At 35.5% G+C, this 20,756-nt stretch overlaps 1 protein-coding gene across 1 annotated transcript; it reads right to left on the bottom strand.

Annotated features, from left to right (window-relative positions):
* Positions 1-563: 563 nt before the first annotated feature.
* LOC128988833 (heterogeneous nuclear ribonucleoprotein H-like) lies at positions 564-18,648 on the bottom strand. Its single transcript, XM_054410518.1, has 9 exons — positions 18,569-18,648; positions 16,340-16,442; positions 13,065-13,223; positions 12,733-12,876; positions 10,163-10,301; positions 7,937-8,121; positions 6,982-7,190; positions 5,237-5,426; positions 564-944 (listed from the first exon to the last, which is right to left on the bottom strand). The coding sequence occupies exons 2-9, from the start codon at positions 16,428-16,430 to the stop codon at positions 865-867; spliced, it is 1,197 nt and encodes a 398-aa protein (XP_054266493.1). The 5' UTR covers positions 16,431-16,442; positions 18,569-18,648; the 3' UTR covers positions 564-864.
* Positions 18,649-20,756: the final 2,108 nt, after the last annotated feature.

Raw genomic sequence — 20,756 nt, 5'->3', positions numbered from 1 at the left:
AGGTGTGAAGGAGGACAACATATCAGACCTCTCACGGTCCATAAATCGGACTTCTGGGATGTTTAATTACAGGGCCCACACTTAACATCTTTAACTCCACTGCGCAGCTCTGTGATTGTAATGTCCTCAGTAGTTCAATTAAAATTAAATTAAATTCATTAAAACCCCACCAGGGGCCTATTTCATAATAAACTACAAGTTACAAGTTACAACTTGTAACTTGTAATTTCCATTAGATTTGCATTGGGCGATCAGCTGATTTACTAATAATATTAGTTTGTACTTTATTATGAAATGGGCCCCAGGGGGCAACTTTTTGTTATACTCACACCTGTATGAAATACCTAAATTGTATTACATAAAGGTGTGAGGTGATTTTGCTTGATGGAATGATCAATTAAGTAAAGAGTATATTTTGAATATAAGTGAAGAATTTCTTTTTTTTCTTTACAGTATTTATAAGGTGAGTACCAGTAGGCTAAGTATATGGCTATCTAGTGTACATTTAAAAAGGAATGCAAGTATATTTTTGTTTACGGGCCAGTTATAAATAGACAACAGCATACTTATGACAAGATTTATTTTTAAGTGATCACAACAAAAATCCACATAGTAAAAAAAGAAAAGATTAAAACTAAAACACATTTGAGTTAATACGAAATATACAAACTGTCTCGGCAACAGTTAATTGATCTAGTCTTCAATGATTGGACAAAAGAGAAAAACTTGAAGTTAGTTTCACGTTACAGAACAACACTACGGACCCTGTAGCCACCGATCTCTATTGTGCTAGACTGTTACAATCCGAACAAATCACTTTAATAATTAGTGTTATTATACCCTTATTTTAGAAATGAATTACATTCAAAAAGAGCTGTACTTAAAACCTAGATTGTTGCTGCTGCTGTTTGAATATCCACCACCTCGGAATTTGCTCCCCATCCCTGCAACAAACAGCACAAAATTTCAAAGACAATTAAACTGTGAAGTTTCACAAAGAGTATAAATCAAAGATTTTTGGAGTACTTTTTTTACCAGAAACATAAAGTGATTTTTAAAATAGAGTCATGGAATGATTGTTGGTTATAAGGGGGGAAGTCAAGTAGTTTTATCTTTTCTGATAAGTTTAACAAGCTACCTTTTACGTCTTACCACACACATACTCTTCCGCCAGCTTAATCAAATGGGGTTTCATACTGTACTGTAACGAGTTTTTACCGGACACCAAACAGCTGATTATACTGTATTTGGCAATGAGTGGTTATAAACAAAAACATAACTTCTTGTAGAGGTTATGACTAGTAATTGTTAGTCCTTTAGTCAGTGGTAATATATACGCATTTGTACAGATTTAGTAGTATGGTGTAAAATATCGTACGTCACTCTTCCAAAATGTGTTTACCGGACTCGTATGGTAATCCTGTACTCGACTTTGTCTCACACTACTCCAGTAAACACCTATTTTCAGGACTAGTAACGTAATATAACTATTACGCCACACTACACTGTTTTAATGAACTTCCCACGCAAGGATTTAATCAAGAAAACAGCTGTTGGCACCAGCTTAATCAAATGAGGTTGCATTACATACTACTGTACTGTAATGAGTTTTTATCTGACACCAACCAGCCGATTATATTTAACCCCTTCGCTTACAACGACGGCGATCCGCCGTCGCGCTCCCGTTAGCCATTGTGTGAAGCGACGGCGAATCGCCGTCCGCTATTAAAACCTGTTTGTGCCGAGTTAGTTCCCCAGAAATCCAATAGATCGCATATGCTTCTTGTTCTATGATTTCCAGGCTTTCTTTTGGTTATATTTTCGTCATCTCAGTCCAGTCCAATCGGCAAAAAAACTGAAGTTGAAATGGTGCAACTTAGCAGCTGACGACGTCTACTCTGGTTTCACAGCTGATACGTTGTTGTGTTTACTTCGACGATGTAAACATTGTGTTAGAGCCTTGTTTTACTTTATTATTTTATTGAAAAGTGTAGTTATCTTATAAAATAAGTTATAGAATTTACTTAGTGTAAGTTTTTATCAGTATTTTACTTTTTCGTCGTTATAATGACTGAGTTATTAGGCCTATCATGTCGTGTTTCACTTCGTCGTGATAAAGATTGAGTTACAGTATCTTGTTTTACTATATTATTCAATTGAAAAGCTTTTGTATAATACGATGAGTCTTCAAAATAACTTGGTATTTGTGGATGAATGTGGAAAAGAGTTAGATGAAAGTGACATCATAAAACTTATAGGGGATTGTGACAGTGACAGTGATTGTGACTTGTTTGAGGAGAGTGGTTGGAGTGATGATGATGATTTGGAAGGGAGCAGAATTCAAGTGAGTAATAAGTCTAATACGCCTATTGATTATGAGACCACAGTTTCCCCAGAACATAATACTAATTGTGTTAGGCCTAGGCCATTAGAAAGTGACCAGTTGTTGCTTGAACAGCCTTCTTGCAGCTATGCTAGGCCTATGACCCCTCCAGATGCCCTTACTGTCCAATATAATTCAGATTTGTCTAGTAGGCCTGAAATATTTGATCAGCATGTATCTTCTCCATCACGTGATGAAGAATTGCCTAAATCAGTCCAGTTTCTTGATCGGTTATACCGCGGTAGTATGAGCGCGCCTTCTCTCTCGCCTACACCGAGTGAGGAAGCTGACGACCCTGGTTTCCCTGACTCTAGGCCTATAAATGATATAGATAGTGGCAGGCATAGGCCTATGACCCCTCCAAATGTCCAATCTGATTTAGATTTGCCTATTAGGCCTGAATTATTTGACCAGCTTGCATCTTCAATCGTGCCTGCCCTCTCACCTACACCGAGTGAGGAAGCTGACGACCCTAGCTTTCCTGACCCTAGGCCTAAAAGTAAACCTGTTAGGGGCAGGTCTAGAGGAAGAGGTAGGCCTATAGGAAAAAAAGCTATTTCACAACCATCTAAGCCTACTAAAAGGTCCAAAACTCAAACTAGTAATGATACAGCTCCACCAAAAAAGAAGAAAAAGGAGGGTTGGCAGTGGACCAGTACCATAGAAAGTAATATAATAAATAAAATCCCTTTTACTGGTTGTCCTGGTGTTAGAGCAAGTTTGGCTAGAAGTTTAGGCTCAGCTCCCTCTGAATTAGATGTTTTCAATGCGTTTCTTGATAATGACTTTTGGCAACATGTTGCAACAGAGACTAATAATTATGCCAAAGAAACAATTAAGAAAAAGAACGAAGCAGGCGGGGTAGGAAAAACTATATACTCAGAATGGTTTGACACAACTGCAGATGAGATGGCTTGTTTTTATACACTGTGTGTCCTTATGTCGCTTGTAAAAAAAAGAACCATACAATCATACTGGTCGCCTAATGCTGTAACTGAGACCCCTTTTTTTTGTAAAGTGATGCCATTCCGCCGTTTTTTGCTACTGTCCACATTTTTCCACCTTACAGACAATAATAGGAAACCTGTGAATGATAAACTGTGGAAGTTAAGGTACGTTATTGAGTACATGAACAGGAAGTTTTCCCATCTGTACATACCTGATGAAAACATAGCTGTCGATGAGAGTCTTATGAAGTTCCGAGGGAGGTTGGGCTATGTTCAATTTAATCCCAAGAAGAGAGCCAGATTTGGCATAAAGTTTTACAAGTGTTGTGAATCTGGAAGTGGTTATTGTTCTAAATTTAAGATCTATACTGGAGCTGAAGTCAAAGAAAATGTACCGGTTGAAGAAGGAAGTGGGGATTCTACACAGGAGGAAAAGCTGTTAACGAGTGAGGCGATAGTCGTTGAAATGACAAAAGATTTGGCAGGAAAAGGACATACTCTGACAATTGATAATTGGTACTCCTCACCTCTTCTCTTCTATAGACTTAAGCAAATAGGTTTCAATGTAATTGGAACAGCTAACTGGTGGAGATCAAACATGCCAGAGAGCTTCAAAGAGGGTAAACTTAAGTTGGGCGACTACGAGACAGCCTATAGCCACGATATGTTAGCAGTAAGGTGGCAGGACAAGAAGCAAGTTTGCATTTTGTCTACCTTTCATCAAAAAGCTGACAAAAGATCAACTGGCAAGAAAGACAGAGTTACCCAAGAAATTATAACAAAGCCAGAACCAGTGATCTACTATAATCGTTCAATGGGTGGAATTGACCGCGAGGATCAGCAATTAGCGTCGTTTCCTAGTATGAGGAGGTATGCTAAGGGATACAAGAAGATCTTCTTTTACATAATGGACATTGGCCTTTTTAACTCTTATGTAGTGTTCAAAAAATTAACCAGAAAAAAATTGGGGTTCAGTGAGTTCAAGGAGAGGTTTGTCAAGCAAATGTTTGAGTCGCGACAACTGCCACCGTACAATCGAAGAGGACGATCATCCAACTCAGAAACACCTCTGAGGCTCCAGGCAGCAACTTGGGGACATTTTCCTAGGCCTATTCCTCCAAATGAAGTCAAACAAACACCTTCAAGAAGATGTAAGGTGTGTAGTGCCCAGGGAAAGCGCAGTGACAGCCGATGGGAGTGTGAGCTCTGCCTTGTCGCACTTCACATGCCAGAGTGTTTCAAGGCATACCACACCAAAATGAACTTTGCTTGACATTTGGTGAGTTTTTATAAGTGTCATACAGTATTATAGACTAGTTCCAAAACATATATGAGCCCTATGTAGCTAAAAATTACCAATAAAAAAGTTTTTTTTAATTTTTTTATTTTTTTATTTTATTTTTATATGGTATAATAAAAAATTATAGTTATATTTTTTTGGGAAATATTTATATATTTTGAATCTACATTTAATTTTGAATAAGAAAATAATAATATCTTGCATATAAATAGTAAATGTTGCCTGAAAAAAAATTAAATCAGAAATGAATGAAACTAGCCACAACAAATTCGTTTGTTTTGGCCTAGGCGGGTAAAAAAAAAAATCATAAGTGAATGGGTTAAAAACATAACCATGAGTAGTGATTGTCCTTTAGTTGGTGGGGATAAAAGGGGATTTGTACAGAGATTCGTTATTGTTCAGTTAGCTTAGAGTAGTATCGCGTAAAATATTGTACGTCACTCATACAAAATGTGTTACCGGACTCGTATCGTAATCCTGCACTCAACTTCGTATCCCACGGGGACGACCACACTCGTCTGGTTAACACCTATTTTAAAGGACTAGTAACATAATGTACTATTACAAATCTTGATTTAGGCTACTTGTAAATGTATATTGTCTCACCATATCCGCCACCGCCTGGGGTGGAGTTGAGGAAGAGTTCGATGTAGCGATGTTGCATGTGACTCTTGTCTTTGGACATGGCTCGCAGTGCGTCGTCGTGAGATGCAAATTCTACATCCGCCTCTCCACTTGGCCGCCCGTTGTCATCGTACACTATGCGAATGTTCACTGGATTTACCGGTCTGAAGAACTGCAACCAAACACGATAAATATTTTGGTCGGGTTATGTTTCTAGTATGGAAACTTGTTTGTACAAGATAAAACACCAGACATACTTATATTCCAAATATTTTACACCCTCCGAATATAATTTTATTCAGATGAATTATAACTTCAACACAAAGTATAAAGTTGATAGTGTATTTTAGCAATTAATAGTTGAAATATGTAGAAACGAAGAAGGAATAGTAGCTGGCTTACCATTACCTTAGAGGAAGTATAGGTAGGCCAACACAGATAAGACATAAAACACACAATATCTCGTCCCTTTGGGAACTTTAAGTGTAGGTACGACATGAAGAGTTATAGCTGTAATGTAAACTACACAGGGGAGCGAGCTGGTGTAGTGGTTAGAGCGCGGGACTTCAGTCCCTGAGGTCCCGGGTTCGATCCCCGCCAATTCACCAATGGATTTTATCTAAGTGATAATGCCGCAACCCCTAGGTCTAGTCTTAAGTAATGTGAAAAACAATCCTAGGCTTGTGCCTAGCATCCTAGGACAAAAAAAAATGTTAACTATACAGTGTTGCCACTTTTTACTAGTTCCCTAACAACCAAGTATAAAAAAAAATATTTATATACACCTAACATACAGAGTGTCCCATAGAGCGGTTGCTATTTTTAAATTAATTTACCAGATGTCTATTGTGTGTAAAAAAATACCCACAAGCCTCATTTGATTTTGATCAGGACAAAATGGCAGAATAACAAAATAAGCAAATGAACCAAATTAATTTCATTTATAATTTGCCACTGTCCTACATCTTCAAATACTAAAAATTTTATTAATATGAGGAACAATGTAAAACAAAATCAAGGATTAACTTAAAATTGGCATGTAAAATCACTTTACTAAAAACACACTACAGTATTATTTTATATATGACATTTTGTTCTTATTGGTCGGAATCAAGTGGGACTCTAGGATTTTTTTTATACGCTTGTTGCAGCTGTGGAATTTCAAGTCTGTAGTATTTTCAATGTGTCTGGATTCAAAAATAGCAATCTCTTCCTGGAACACCATATGAACAGGCCTGTTTTGCATTTAGGTAGCTCGGTAGCTGCCCTAGATAGGTTGAGGTTGGAAGAGCTCTGGAGTTGGTTACACGCTGGACTAGTTCACATCTTCCTAACATGGAAGGGTTGCAATAATCCTTTGATTTTTTGCCTTTTGTGGTGAAGCAGCTACCAAAAGCTGTGTTTGTTGGCATATGAATGGCAACTGATTTTCTTTTCCTGTTTCAACATACTGTCGTCGTCGAATTATCCTCTCCCTTCAGGTGTTTTTGTCATGCCAAATTGGGCATGGGCATTGTTGCCATCTAGTCAATACTCAATAGCCTATAATGGCTATTACGGACCTTTTCCGTTAATTCACTACCACTTGTGGAATGTGGTTAGGTTAGGTCAAGTTTTTCCAACTCTGACCTGGTACCGGTAGTGAATAAACAGAAAATGTCCGATATTTTGATTCAAAAATTGGCCATGACTTGAACATGGGGGTGGAATGTCTAGGTTCTACTTACATCTGCAATGTCAGTCTGTTGTGCTCGGAAGGGTAGTCCTCGCATGTGTATACTGTGTTGTCCACTGTTGTTCCAACCCCCTGAGTTGTTCATGCCTCCACCATAAGGTCCACCCTTTGGTCCTCCACGACTCTGCATTCCCCTCGGCCCATTGCCATTACTCCATGGCCCATTGCCTTCCCATCCACCATCATCAAAGTCACCATAGCCTGTGATGAGAATTTCAAATAAACTTTTTGTAATTTAACCAGTTTTCTTCAAACAAAAGAAAAATATGTTTTTTTTGTTTGTTTGTAACACTGACTTCTACTCAATTCATATTTTAAGTTTGGCTTTGATTGGAATGTTTTATTTTAGTGATATTTACATTGTTGGATTTATGTTTATGATATCTTCTGTGCATACAAGAAACTGGATATGATTTAGCAGTGTTTGTTTTGATTTATGCTGGGTTTGTTAGACTCAATTGTGATTATATCCTTAACTATACTCTCTATGTTATTTAGATGTTAAAATTTTGGGAAATGTTATTCAAATTGCATATTCTTTTCTCTACAACAGGACGGGATTACACAGAACAAAAGCATTTGAAAAAAATCCAAGAGGAAAAGAAATTTTGTTAAGAAAACTAACTAACCTACATTAGAAAATTAAAGTTTATATGCTGATACTGTAGATAGCCTATACAATAAAAATTCACATAACATAACACTGCTATTTGGCAAATTATTTTTTCTTTCTATTTACCCACTGTATAAGTCCTATTTTATAAGGAAATAATTGTGGTTTTGTGACATTTTATTGAAAATTTGTTAGACTCTTGAATTCCTTGGGTAAGCTAGATAAACACAATCCATTTAAAAAAAGAAACTACTAAAGACCATAAGTCCTATAATTGGATACTATAATTTATGTACTTTATTCACTGGGATAGTTAGTTGTCAATATGTCAAACCTTTGAAGTTTCTGGAAGGCCTGGACATGGGGCCCATGTTGCCTCCGTAGCGGTTTATGCCACCAAATCTGTCACTGCGGTCGTAAGGAGCCGGACGTTGGTTGAAGCCTCCAGGAACCATCGGACGCATCTTTGGTCCAGCAGACCTGATCTCTGCTAGACTGCTCCGGAATATCTCAATGTACCTGTCACATTCCAGATCGGTCAAAGTCTAACACCATTATAGATTGGTAATTGTTTTCGGTAGATAATTACTTCGCTTAATATATATTTTGTCATATTAAAAAAATGGCCAACTTTTAGTACAACCAGTAACGTATGGTATTTGTACGCAACAAAATATGTAACTTATTTCTCCATTGTAGACTTAAAGAACTTAGAGAACATCACCAATACATGTCTAACATTGTTAATGTTTGTTATAGATTTAATAATGTGTCACCTTGAGACTACACTCATAGTAATTCACTAACTATTAAAAAAATATGAAATTGTAACTGAATGTAGAGGTAAAGTAGAACCCTTCGTATCTGTTGTGAACGGGACGATGTGGTACAAAAAGACGAGAGAATCAGAGGAGCAAAAAAAGGGTTGGATGGGCATTGAATCAAGGTTGGAAAACGCATAATACTTAAATATTTTGAGGAGTCCGTTACCCAAGAATGAATACAAGGTATTCTACTGCAAGGAGCCATGAACAAACACAATTAGTACAATATAATTTAAAAGAAAGCATCTTAAAATTAAAATATATAAATCGCTCTTCAATTTTGTACAGTCATTACTGAAGCAGATGTAGTTTTTTAATGCACTCGTATAACTAATTTCTAACAAACTAGCTATTTTTTTAATATAAAGGATTTTAAATTTGATTATACAGACTCTCCATTTAGAAATCTAAGCGTTTTCAGATTATGACAAATTAGGTTCTCATTTACAAGCCTACCTGTTACGTGAAATCAAGCTCTATGAGCCGATTTATGTTATATTTCAAAATTAAGTAATAAAACCAGTAAATAAGCATAAAGAATTGTCATTTGTTAACTCTTTTGTTGATACTTTTAAAGTTTACAAAGTTTCATTATCTTTTGGTGATTTAACACAAGAAAGATAATACATTAAGATGAAAACTTAACAAGTGAATAATGTAGAGCACTAAGGTTAGATTTAGTTTGAAGCCAGCAAAAGTGTATCTAGAATAAAGTTTTATTTGACAACAAATACATAGAGGTTACAAGAAGTGGAATTTTGGGTTTGGGCTAAGTATTCATTATTAGGCTCCAGGTAATTTATGGGCAAAGTTAAAAATTTATAAATTAGTTTTTGTGTACTTAATTTGGATCCCAAAATATCAAGTACTAAATCCTGATACAATTAACAAAAGATTGGGATATGTCAATTCTTGGTACCAAAAATCTTTTGGACATTAGTATTGAAAATTGCTTGTCCAGAGTGGATGACCAGGCTATTGGGGATTATTGAAATTTTTTATTAATTACAAAATTCACTTACATTATAGACTTTTTCAAGCCATAAAAATTCACTTAAAATCTATTTAATCAGTTTGGCTGGAAAACCCCGCCGGTATTGGCTAAAAATGCAGGCATATTTAGTACCTAGTTACCAATTGGCTGATAATATTAATTATCATGAAGCCCGATTTTGGTTTTTTGAATAATTTTAATTGGCGACATTGCTGATCTAAAGGTGTTTGGAACATTTGGACCAATGTAAAGCGGTTTTCTCGATTCTTACATTATTATTTTTCAATGTCAAAATGAACACTAAAACAAATTACTCGCTTACCTGGTTTTGCTTTACTTTACCAGTTTACCTTATTATTTCAAGCTAAGTAGAGAAAAAATTTCTGTAAGTGTAACTAAAATGTTTCCATTGTACAAAAAAAACCTTGTAAAATGTGCTATATTCACATATCACAAGGTGTACATTCTGAGCAAATTGTGTTCAAAAAATATTTACTGCCACCCTAAAAATTTCAAATGAAATTTGGAAAAAACACAATGCTTTGACACAATATACATACCATTATACAAAACTACTAAAACAATTCCAACACGAGACGAATGAATGAAAAGTGCAGTGATGTCTCTTGGTAAGTTAAATCGTAATAATTCATGCATTAGACAACCTACCTTCAATACCTAGTAAACAGTAACTAGCCACAAGAGAGGTAAGACCCATGTCCCTCCCTCCCAGAGCCCCCACCTGTGTCCTATTTTTTCCTTGTGTTTCTGCAGACCCTTTTCTGCCACGTCTTTGTTTACAAACTGAACGTAAGCCTCCCCCGTACTCCGCCCATTGTAGTCAGTCGGAAGTATAATGCCATTGGGGACTATCTCCAACCCTACCCAACCAATCAGATGCCACATAATCAGTTCAAATCCCAACAAAAGTACAATCTCATACAAAAACAAAACACCCAGTATATATTTTCTACAGTTGACAATATTGTATTAAATCAGTTATCTAACTTTGTTACATCCAAATGGCTCCCATCAAATACAGGAAATAGGGCAGGAAGAAAACTGTTGCAAGAACTAATAACTAATGGAAATGCAAATTTCTGAAAATACAGTTTGGATTTGTATAATGTGTTTGTATGTTGTTTTTTTTTAGCTCAGTCAATACTTAAAATAACAAGGACAACAGTTCATGATCATTAGAGAGTGTTTTTTGTTTGATGAATTATTTGATTGTATATTTGTTAGTGCATTTATATTATCTATTTATTTATTACATTGCTATATTTCAGGTTTGCAAGTTGTGTAGTCTATATTCAAATTATATTTTGTCTACGTTGCGGTTTTTATTTATACACAATCTCTTGTAGGCCTATATTATGCTTGTCTTTGTAATTTGTATGTATTGGCTTCAGCCGTGGGAAAGGAATAAAGAATGAGGATTGTTTAGAGTTTGTAATGCAATTAATTGGAAAAGTGTTTTAAGTTTTTCTTTGTTTACAGCAAGCTACACTTTGGTTGCGTCATTATAGCGTTAATTAGGGCATTTTTTTATTTAATGTGATCCTTTACTTTTGTGGACAGCTTATTTCTGGAATATTTGATACAAAACAAATTTGCATAAATTCCTATATCATCACAGATATTATCTAAAAATGGACCACACTAGCAAGTTTACTTTTCGTTTTTATCAAAAGAATGGTACCAATTAGAAATCCAAAGCAATGTACCTACAGTCATTATCATTGCATTATAGATTTCCACGATAGAATAGAACCCGAATACTAAGACAGTTAACCATTGGAGCAAAAACTTCCAAATCTTGTCTTGAGAAAACAATAGTGGTGATTATTTAAATAATTAATCATAAATAATTCTTGGACACACAGAAATTGTGGTTCCTGGTTTTACATAGCCTATCTGGTGTTTTAAATAAAGGTGTTTAGTCCATTGTGTCAAAGTTGGTTAAATACACAGAAACAATTTTGGAACTTCAAGGAGTTGATGGGAGCCTTTAAAATGTTTAAAAGAAATATGTAGCCTATTGTAAATACAAACCCAACCACTTCTGTCCCCTTCCCCTGTAAAAAAGTCATTATTAGACCTGAAAAAGCAACTACTGTAACCACTTGAAATCACATGTTTTACATTATATTAATGCAGTTAAATAAGTTGTTCTAGGCCAAGGGGATGTGTGCTCTGGTTTAAAAATTAATCACCTCCCATGTTGTAGTCGTAGTAAATCACCTGTTAAATTACTAAATAAAAATATGGGGTGGAAAATGATGTAACTAACAACCATGAATGATCAAGTTTCTAAATGTCACTTTTGGTATTAAAATGTTTACCATGATGTATCAAGAATGTGATCGCCTAATACTGGAGTGAAGAGAAATTTAGAATTGGTTTCTTAGGCTCTTAAGTTAGTTTCTTGTACCGGCAGAAAAAAAACATGATTAGACCTATTTTGTTAACTTACTCTACTCCCATGGCCATCGATACACTAGGTGGTATTTGGCCTCACCAACAAGTTAACAAAATTAGGGGGGGGGGGGGGAAACAACTTGTGCATGAATTGATTAACTTTGGCAATGAAAGTGTAAAAGAAAAAAAACTTACATTGACCTGACTAAATTAGTTATCAGGTTTATTAGATTATTATATAAGGTCACCGGTCTGATCCTGAGAAAGGCGTTTAGCTTTTTGATGGTTCAAAACTGCTGTCCTTGATCATTGGGCATTTAATAAATGGTCCTAGCTAATGAAACAGCTGATCAGTAACAAAGCTTCACAAAGCATCCAACTCCGTTCTACACTTGTCTTTCACTCATATTTGGGTTAAAATACGCACGTAGGTGGTGTCCCCATCTCACATGATAATAATGATAAATAAACCCAAACTCTGATTTCCAATTTAAAGTCATATTGACATTAAAGATACAAATTCATAACACTTTAAAAGTAACAATTTGATGATATTTACAAAAGGAAAGAATAAGGTGAAGTATAGGCAATGATTTTAAAAATAATGGATTGAAGAAGCCACCCTGTGTATACCTATAATAGAAAACTTTTTATAACTAATTGATTTGTAGCCTGGCCCGATGAAATCAACTAAATGAATAATAATGTGTTAGTAGAAAATATAAACAAATAATATAGTCGTACGAGTAAAAATAATTTATACATAGTGACACTAATCCAGACAATAACACATAATCTTTGTACACAAACCCCTTTCAAAATTTGTTACAGTAATAACATTATTCAAGTCCACATCATGCAAAATTGGTTCTGTTCTTTTATGACAAATACCTGCAAAAAAGTTGGCAATTTCTTCCTTAGTGCATCCGAAAGGCAAACCTCTCAGTCGAACACAGCCATCGTCCATTGAATGCTCCATATTCAGGCCACTTCTCTTCACCACCCAGTCCATCTCGGACCTTTTGGCACGAAATACTGAAAAAAAAAAACGGTTGAGTTAAATTTATAATTGCCATGACAGAAACTCTTTATCATCTCAGTCTTAAGTTCTAGCAAGATTCTGTATTGAAAGGAAGAGGGTTTTTACAATTGATGCTAGACAGCTTTGCAATTCTTTTTATCTGGGAAACCTATCTATTTAGAAAATATGGTAATTACATTACCTTCTATATACCTATGACCCATGTGTTCTCTGTCTTTCTTACACGCCATCTCTACATCTTCTTCTGTTTCCATCTCTACGTAAGCCTCCCCACTAGGCCTACCTTCCCTGGACATGGTCATTTGAATTCCCAGCTTCCCGCCCTTGATGTTGCAGCCACCTAGCACAAAGTTTCATCACATACAAATACAGGAAGTAAATAAAAATGTGTTAAATAAAACTTGAAACATATATATTTACACTCTTACAAGTATGTCATACCTACAGAAAGTCTTAAAATGTACGTAGTTGCTCTGAAGGAATTAAAACTTTCTTGCAATTTCCACTTTTACAGAATATTTACATTTTAACTTCATAGCATTGAGTTCTTACTTTCCTTAACTATTATATATAGAACAATGACCTGCTGTTCTTAACCCAGTTGGTAACACAACACACACTTAGAAGTTGTGCCTGGGGCCCTATTTTTGAAATGGTTGACAGTTGAGTCTACCGTCAACACTCAACTCAACCAACAACAGGATTTGGTATTTTTGAAATCCAACAGTTTGGAAGTGAGTTAGGAATCACTAGTTGAGTGACTCGTTTTGAAAATGTAGGGCATACGACTGCATGAAATTCAGATGACGTCATTTTAAACCAATCACAATGCAGAGTTCTTGCGATCTTCGATTTTACCTCTTCTTACTCTAAAATCTGGATCAGCTAATCTCAATCTACCATATTTCGAGATACTGAGGTAAACTGTCAACTCCGTTCTTGAGAGAATGAGGTCATATCTTGTTTAATCTTAGTGATTGCAAAAGTACCTTATATAAACTTAAGTATTAACAATCTATATATTAATACGCAAGCAGTTTTCTTTTCACAGTCATAACTCGATAACGGCCTGACGGATTTTAACGTCAGAGGTGTCAAATTAAAGGTATTTTCACATAGATGTGCAAATACGTCTGTAATATTTCATTTCATTTCATTCATTATTTAGTATTAAGTTTTTTTTTAAATGTTAACTTCTATTCATACACCTAATAATAACTCCTCAGAAAGACTGTCCTAATATTCATTTTCCTAATTTATATAATTTCATTAATATGTTCAATTAATCATTAATAATATTCATTCCATAGCCTATATTTTTTTTTACAGCCCACAACCTAATTATTTATTAAATATGTAAGAGAATTGCAATACATCAAAATTTCTTATAATATCATTTCAAAATTAGTCCTTAAGGAATCAAAATTTAAGAAGCAGTGAAAGTGATCCCATGTGTTCAACAATGAGTGATGTGAACATTGAAATTGAGAGAGAAGGAAGCCATTGAGAAGTTGAAATTGTTAGAAGAAGGACTCAAAATTTTACCTAAATCAAATTCATTCATCAAGAAGACCAGTTTCAAGTTATATCACAGTTTTTTTTAGCCAACTCAATCATTATCTTCAAAATTATCTCAAAAATTATCATTAAAATAATCTTAAATGAATATTATAAGGTGAGTTTACACGTCTCAGAATATTAAGAAAGGGCATCACTTAAGTACAGTTAAGAGCTAAAGTTTGGGAACGGCGGCGCTATCTGTTGACATTAGATCAAACCTTATATAAACTTAAGTATTAACAATAAAATTTTCTATGGATGTTTGTTTTATGGTGTAGGCCTAGCTCATTCTAGTACGATACATTATTATTTGCTTTCTTCGTATCTATTTCAGAACACATCACCTTATTTTATTTTGGTGCTGCTTCATCGTTTTGTTTCATGTTATTTTTAGGCTAATTGTGTTTTTATTAAAGGTTAAAGCTTATGGCTATTTGCCATTGCACTGAAAGCTTATCGTAACTTAAATTAATTTGATCCATTTATTAGGTGAATGATATTGAAACAAACGATGATATTGTTTCTCTCTACCACAATCTTTAATACCTTAAATCATCTGTCTAATAACAATAATTATCTTTTAATAAGTTCAATTAGTATGCCTAGTCTATTTCAAACATACCAACAAGGATAAAACGCTTGATTAAATAGTCTAGTATTGACAAAGTAAATAAAATTAAAATGCAATTATTCTACGGAAAACAATCACACAAAGTATTGGGCTGCTAATACATTGACAATAAATACATAACCTCTAAATCACAATTAGTAAATTAAAGCAATAACAATATGGCTTCGACTCAAAAAGAGCAATTTTTTGCCGAAAGAGAGGAAGAAGAAAGTGCAGTCAACCGTCCACTCAACAGCTCGATAGGTGGTGAGTAGTTTTGGTTGGATAAGTCCACCGTCAATTGTTTGGAAAATACAAAACTATTGGAAATAGAGTGTCTCAACACAAGACTCAACAGTCAACCATTTCAAAAATAGGGCCCCTGATTCGGGTCCACGGATTGTTATAAAAATTATAAATATTCACTTTGGTATCAAACGAAACTGTAGGCCAAAACCAAAAAATCAATCAGTTTAGAGGAAAAGCTGATTAGGCTATATTATATTATATATTATAATCAGCTTTTTCTCTAAATTGATTGATTTTATGGTTTAGGCCTGGCCTACAGTTTCGTTTGATACCAAAGTGAATATTTATAATTTTTATAACAATCCGTGGACACGAATCAGGCACAATTCTGTGTGTTGTGTTGCCAACCATAAAATCAATCAGATTACCAGTGAAAAAGCTGATTATAATTATTTATAATCAGCTGTAACTTAGGCCTACAGCTAAACGAAACTGTAGGCCTAAACCATAGAATCAATCAGTTTAGGAAAAAAGCTGATTATAACAATCAGCTTTTTCTCTAAACTGATCGATTTAACCTTGTTTAGGCCATGGTTGTTAAATATTCTCTACATTACAATCAATATTTTGTGTGCAAACCCTCGACACATGTACACCTGTTTGAATCATACTACATCACGACTGAGGAAGTTGACTGTGAATGTGACCGGTCCAGTAGAAAAACGTTTTTCTTACATATTGGATGGCAGAGTAGGCCTACTTTGAATTGTAACCAAAATAATACATCACTTTGTGGCTAGGGATCTTAATATTTTTTAAAACCTACTTAGGCGGCTTTGACGGATTTTTGTACAAATTTTCAATATTTGTAATGGGATTTACAACTGCATTGACGTCGAATCTAGTGAAAAAGATAAGAATTTTACATAGGCCTAATGCTTAAACTAGCCTATATGATTTTCAATAGGCCTACGATGAAGACTAAACACTTGAAATTCTTAAACTTATCTTGATCCAATGAAGTCAGGGTTACTTACCAAAAAACTTCAAGATTTCTTCAACAGTGGTGGACCATGGAAGCCCACGCATTTTGACAACACAGCCTTCCTCATCATGGTCCCCAGACATGGTTGCGTCTCTCTGCAATTATATAATGTGTTAGATTTGCTTCGTTGCTTCCAACATTGTGCATGGATCTTAAACCAATTTGAGTGGCCAGTGAAATGTGTACCAACGCCATCAGTTTTGTTATATTGTAAAGTAATTTCAAGAATTAATTTAATAATAACTTAGTAGAAGGCCTATGTACCTGTGTGATACTGTTTTGTTGAACCCACATACAAAGTAAGATAGGACCTATCTGATTTAAAATAAGTTTGGAAGTACCTAAATAGCAGCCTAATGTAAATAGATATAGAGGTAGGTTAGATTAGGCCCGATGGTATCCCTGGCTTCCGGGGGCGATGGGGCTTGCGTGCTCTGACAACCTCGAGAGCTGTGCCGGCGGTAGCTTCTGGTAGGGCCTCCGACTGGTAGGGCCTCCCTTGCTGGATAGGACTTCGTGAGGTAGGATCCAGATTAAAAAGAATAAGTTACACTGGTCCTCCAGGTTTGGGGTTGGGCGTAAGGCTGACAACCTTACCCCAGAAAAAGTCAATTGTTCATAAAAAGTCACTTGTTCAGAAACGCCAAGATTTTGCCTCGGACCCATATGGAAGTAAGCTAACGGATTTGCTTACGATTTGGAACTAGCAACGTTAGAACCTCAGCTTTAACTGGAAAAGCGGATATAGGCAGTTACCAAATTAGAATCATATAGCCTAAAGCCGGGTTTTCATAGGCGCGGAATCGGCGAGCGGAGAGAGGAACGCGGAGAGCGGACTCCACTTGTCTTAGGCAATTTAATGTTACTGTTTTCCTAGAAGCGGAGCGGAATGCCATGTTAATTTCAATTCCGCTCTCCACGTTCCTCTCACCGCTCTCCGCTTCCGCGCCTAGGAAAACCCAGCTTAAGTTAGATACTTACAGTTGGTCTACAAGAGACCAGATAGCCATTCAATGGCAAAATTAATTCTAATAGCTTTACCCTATAGGCCTACTATAGAGGCTGTTATAAGTTAATGGGAGAAGGATCACATTACAGCGCAGGGCTGCCAAAAGCTACTTACTTACATTTCTTCCTCTTCAAAATGACATATTATATGACTAGTAATAATAACATACACTGTATGTAACTTAATTTGTATTTCCCATACCATCACCTTGTGATGGTTGGCCATTTGTTATAAATTTCGAAAACAACTGTTTTCATAAAATCGTACCGGTTGTCCAATCAATATTTAGTTCTAAATATCACTATACCACAATGAAGATAAAATCAATAGCTATCTAGTGGTACCACCCGCAACATCCCAAGCCGAAAATGACCCGAGCAGGGTAATGCCAAACAAGACGTGTTTTGTCAGTTCCCAAGGGTCGGCTGCAAAAGTCGAGCCGCGCCAAACATTAATTTGATTTCTAATCGTCGTGACATTGTTATAACTTAAACCTACCTGCTACAGGGGGTTTGTTTATGTAAGTAATAAAATGAAAGTTCAGAACGTGATCTGGTAACTTATTATTGTTCTCATCTGAGTTGTTTATTGTGTTTTTTTACCGTTAAAATAATTTCTGTGGCCATTCTAAGCACAAACAAAACCGTCACGCGGTGACGGTTGGCCACTGGTAGGCCTAGGGTCAACTTAGGGTAGGAGCTTAGGCTGACTTAAAAATAAAATTAACTTGGCCTACTATGAGTTCCTATTTTATTTTTTTTATTTTAGGCCTAGGCTTACTCATATTTGAGGTCTCGCAAATTTAATCCAGCCAAAAAAACTACTTAGGCCTATATGAACTTATTCATCTGTGTCTATGCCGATTGACAAGGTAAGCACAAACTTAGTCCTTGGCTACATATAAAAACAACGAATACAAACAATAGGTGGCAACAAAAAATGTAGGAATTTGCTCAGGGATGCAAAAATAAGAGTTCTATTGATCAAAATACACTTCACTCTATCCAGTGGATAAAATGCGATAGGCCCAATTAATTACGAGTAGGCCTACGTAAGTTAATTACGCCGCTTATTAGGACCGAGTTTACTCTATGTGTCTTATAAATAATAAAATACCATTAGCATATAATGAATAATGTTAAGTATAAAAAAGGCTTGGAAGGCATTATTTCTTTATAAACTAGAATAATCGTTCCTAAAGAGCAGAATTACCTGTGTAGTGTATTTTAAGTGGTCAAAATATAATTGCAATGAATGCAATGGCGAATGGCGGAGAGACGGAACGAGAGGAACTGAAGTGAACAGAACAGACAGGAACGGGGACAGCTCACTTACTCTACAGATCATAGACTATACGAGCTTTTTAAATAATATTGAAGGTTCACTTGCACTACAGGCTCGTATACTATACGAGCCTATTGAAAATAAAAAGTAAATGAAGAGGGTTCACTTACTCTACAAATCATTGTGCCTATGAGCCTCGTGTATTATATTTAAAAATACAGTAGGAAGGTTCGCTTACTCTACAGATCATAGTGACTATGAGCCAAGCTTACGAATTATTTGAAAATTCAGGAATCGGCTCGTATAGTATACGAGCCAAAATAATGAATAATATAAATTATAGGAATAGGCTCGTATACTATACGAGCCTGCAGAAAAATATTAGATGGCTCACTTACACTACAGATCATTGGCACAATGATCCGTAGAGTAAGTGGACCCTCTTCAAAATATTAGATGGCTCACTTACTCTACGGCTCATTTAGCTACTCGTTGCGCGGTTGCGTTCGTGAAACTCTAGGCGCTATGCCCGGCTTCGACTGCTGCGACTGCCTACATAAGTGTATTGCATCACCTCAATTATTTATTAAAACGAAATAAATATGTATGTACAAGTAAATTTATTACATTTTTGGACTGAATACTTTAAAAATGGAGGGAGCATGACTTTTATGTTTAATTAAATTAAAAGTTATAGAATAAAACATATTTTGACTATGTGATTTGATCATGTTATATAATACACACTTGTATGATCCAGATACAGAACTACAGACAAAACCTGTGGTCCGATTTAGATTAAATTTTATCTGGATTCATCCACGAGTCACTAATTTTTTAAGCACGGGTTGAGAAATAATGGCAAAAATTTATAAAAACAGTTCACCAGTTTAGAATATTTCTCAGTTACTGTGAGTTGCAAAAAAGTGTATACAGAAGCATATGTGTTCACAGAAAATATAGAGGACTAGATGTATACAGAAGATATATTAAAATACAATACGCATACAACTATCAACGTTTACATATGTAAAATTAATGAATTTGTTGTGGTATTGAGTATTTTTAACATTATGACGAAGCCTTAACAAAATATATTTTCATTTTGTTTGAGTTAAGCCTCCGAATCACTGATCAATACGTGTACTGGTGAAATTACCTGCTGTCAAGTGATCCTTTTGACCTTGAAAGGCGACCGGTTTCGATCCTCACGGGATCATCTTCACCCCATTAAAAAAAAAATATTTTTTTAAGGAGTTCTAGGGTGTTAAACTATATTGTATTTATCTTTTGTGGAAGATTCTGTCCACGATTTATGATTGCTAACAATTTAATACAAAGATTTAAGTCTCTGTACGTGAAGACTAAAAACACGAAACAAACTTTAAAGGGATAGAAAAGATTTGATCAGGAGCTGGCGTTTGATACCTTTTGGGAATAAATATAGCCTCTACTTCAAAGGTATACATGGTGAGGTAGCCTCTGGAAGTCCATCTTCTTCAGGTTAACAAAAACGTCAATAGGTCATCTAACCAATTTGGTTAGATGACCTATTGACGTTTTCTGAAGATGGACTTATTTTCAAGTCCGAAACTATAGTAGTGTAATACTGAAGAAGGATCACTTGACTAAGCCAGGTAACTTAAACCATTTAGCTTAAAGTTATACAAGTTGGTTTCACACCAACATTTCATGCACATATGAAATCTATATAATTAATACGCGAACACGAAGTTTGTCGGTTGAACCCTCCACCATTTCTAAACCGATTTTATCCACTGACGTCTTATTGGAAAGAGCGTGTTGCGTAGATTTGCAAACTGGCCTAAATTTTTTGAAAAAGTCCCTTGGCCTCTGCCACAGTGGCTTTTTATTAAGTTCCCATGTTATCCTTACGAAGAACATAATATTGTTTACATCAGCTGTTTAATTTAATTGTGTTCTTTGTTTTTCAATTCAACGAAACGCATTGGTTACATTAACTGATTTTGTGGAAATTAAATATCTATCTATATATTAATTACGAAAGCCGATTCTTTGCGTCAAAATTGTGGGCGACTGGGTAGTCGTAGAACGACGGGAGCGGGTTCAAATTAAAGGTCTCGATCCCGGAAAA

This window comes from Macrosteles quadrilineatus, unplaced genomic scaffold, assembly GCF_028750875.1.
Source record: "Macrosteles quadrilineatus isolate MER2022 unplaced genomic scaffold, UCM_ALF_1.0 Scaffold_3__2_contigs__length_128488019, whole genome shotgun sequence".
NCBI lineage: Eukaryota > Metazoa > Arthropoda > Insecta > Hemiptera > Cicadellidae > Macrosteles > Macrosteles quadrilineatus.
The sequence above is the reverse complement of the archived record's forward strand: the minus strand, read 5'-3'. Positions and strand labels throughout refer to the sequence as shown.

What these genes read in the sequence shown, in the direction of transcription:
- LOC128988833 (XM_054410518.1), bottom strand. Translation starts at nt 16,430, where the DNA reads ATGTCTGGGGACCATGATGAGGAAGGCTGTGTTGTCAAAATGCGTGGG. An exon ending in AGAAATCTTGAAGTTTTTTG is followed by an intron (nt 13,224 to 16,339) that starts GTAAGTAACCCT and finishes ACTTTGTGCTAG; the next exon opens with GTGGCTGCAACATCAAGGGC. An exon ending in GCCTTCCAGAAACTTCAAAG is followed by an intron (nt 7,191 to 7,936) that starts GTTTGACATATT and finishes TTCTCATCACAG; the next exon opens with GCTATGGTGACTTTGATGAT.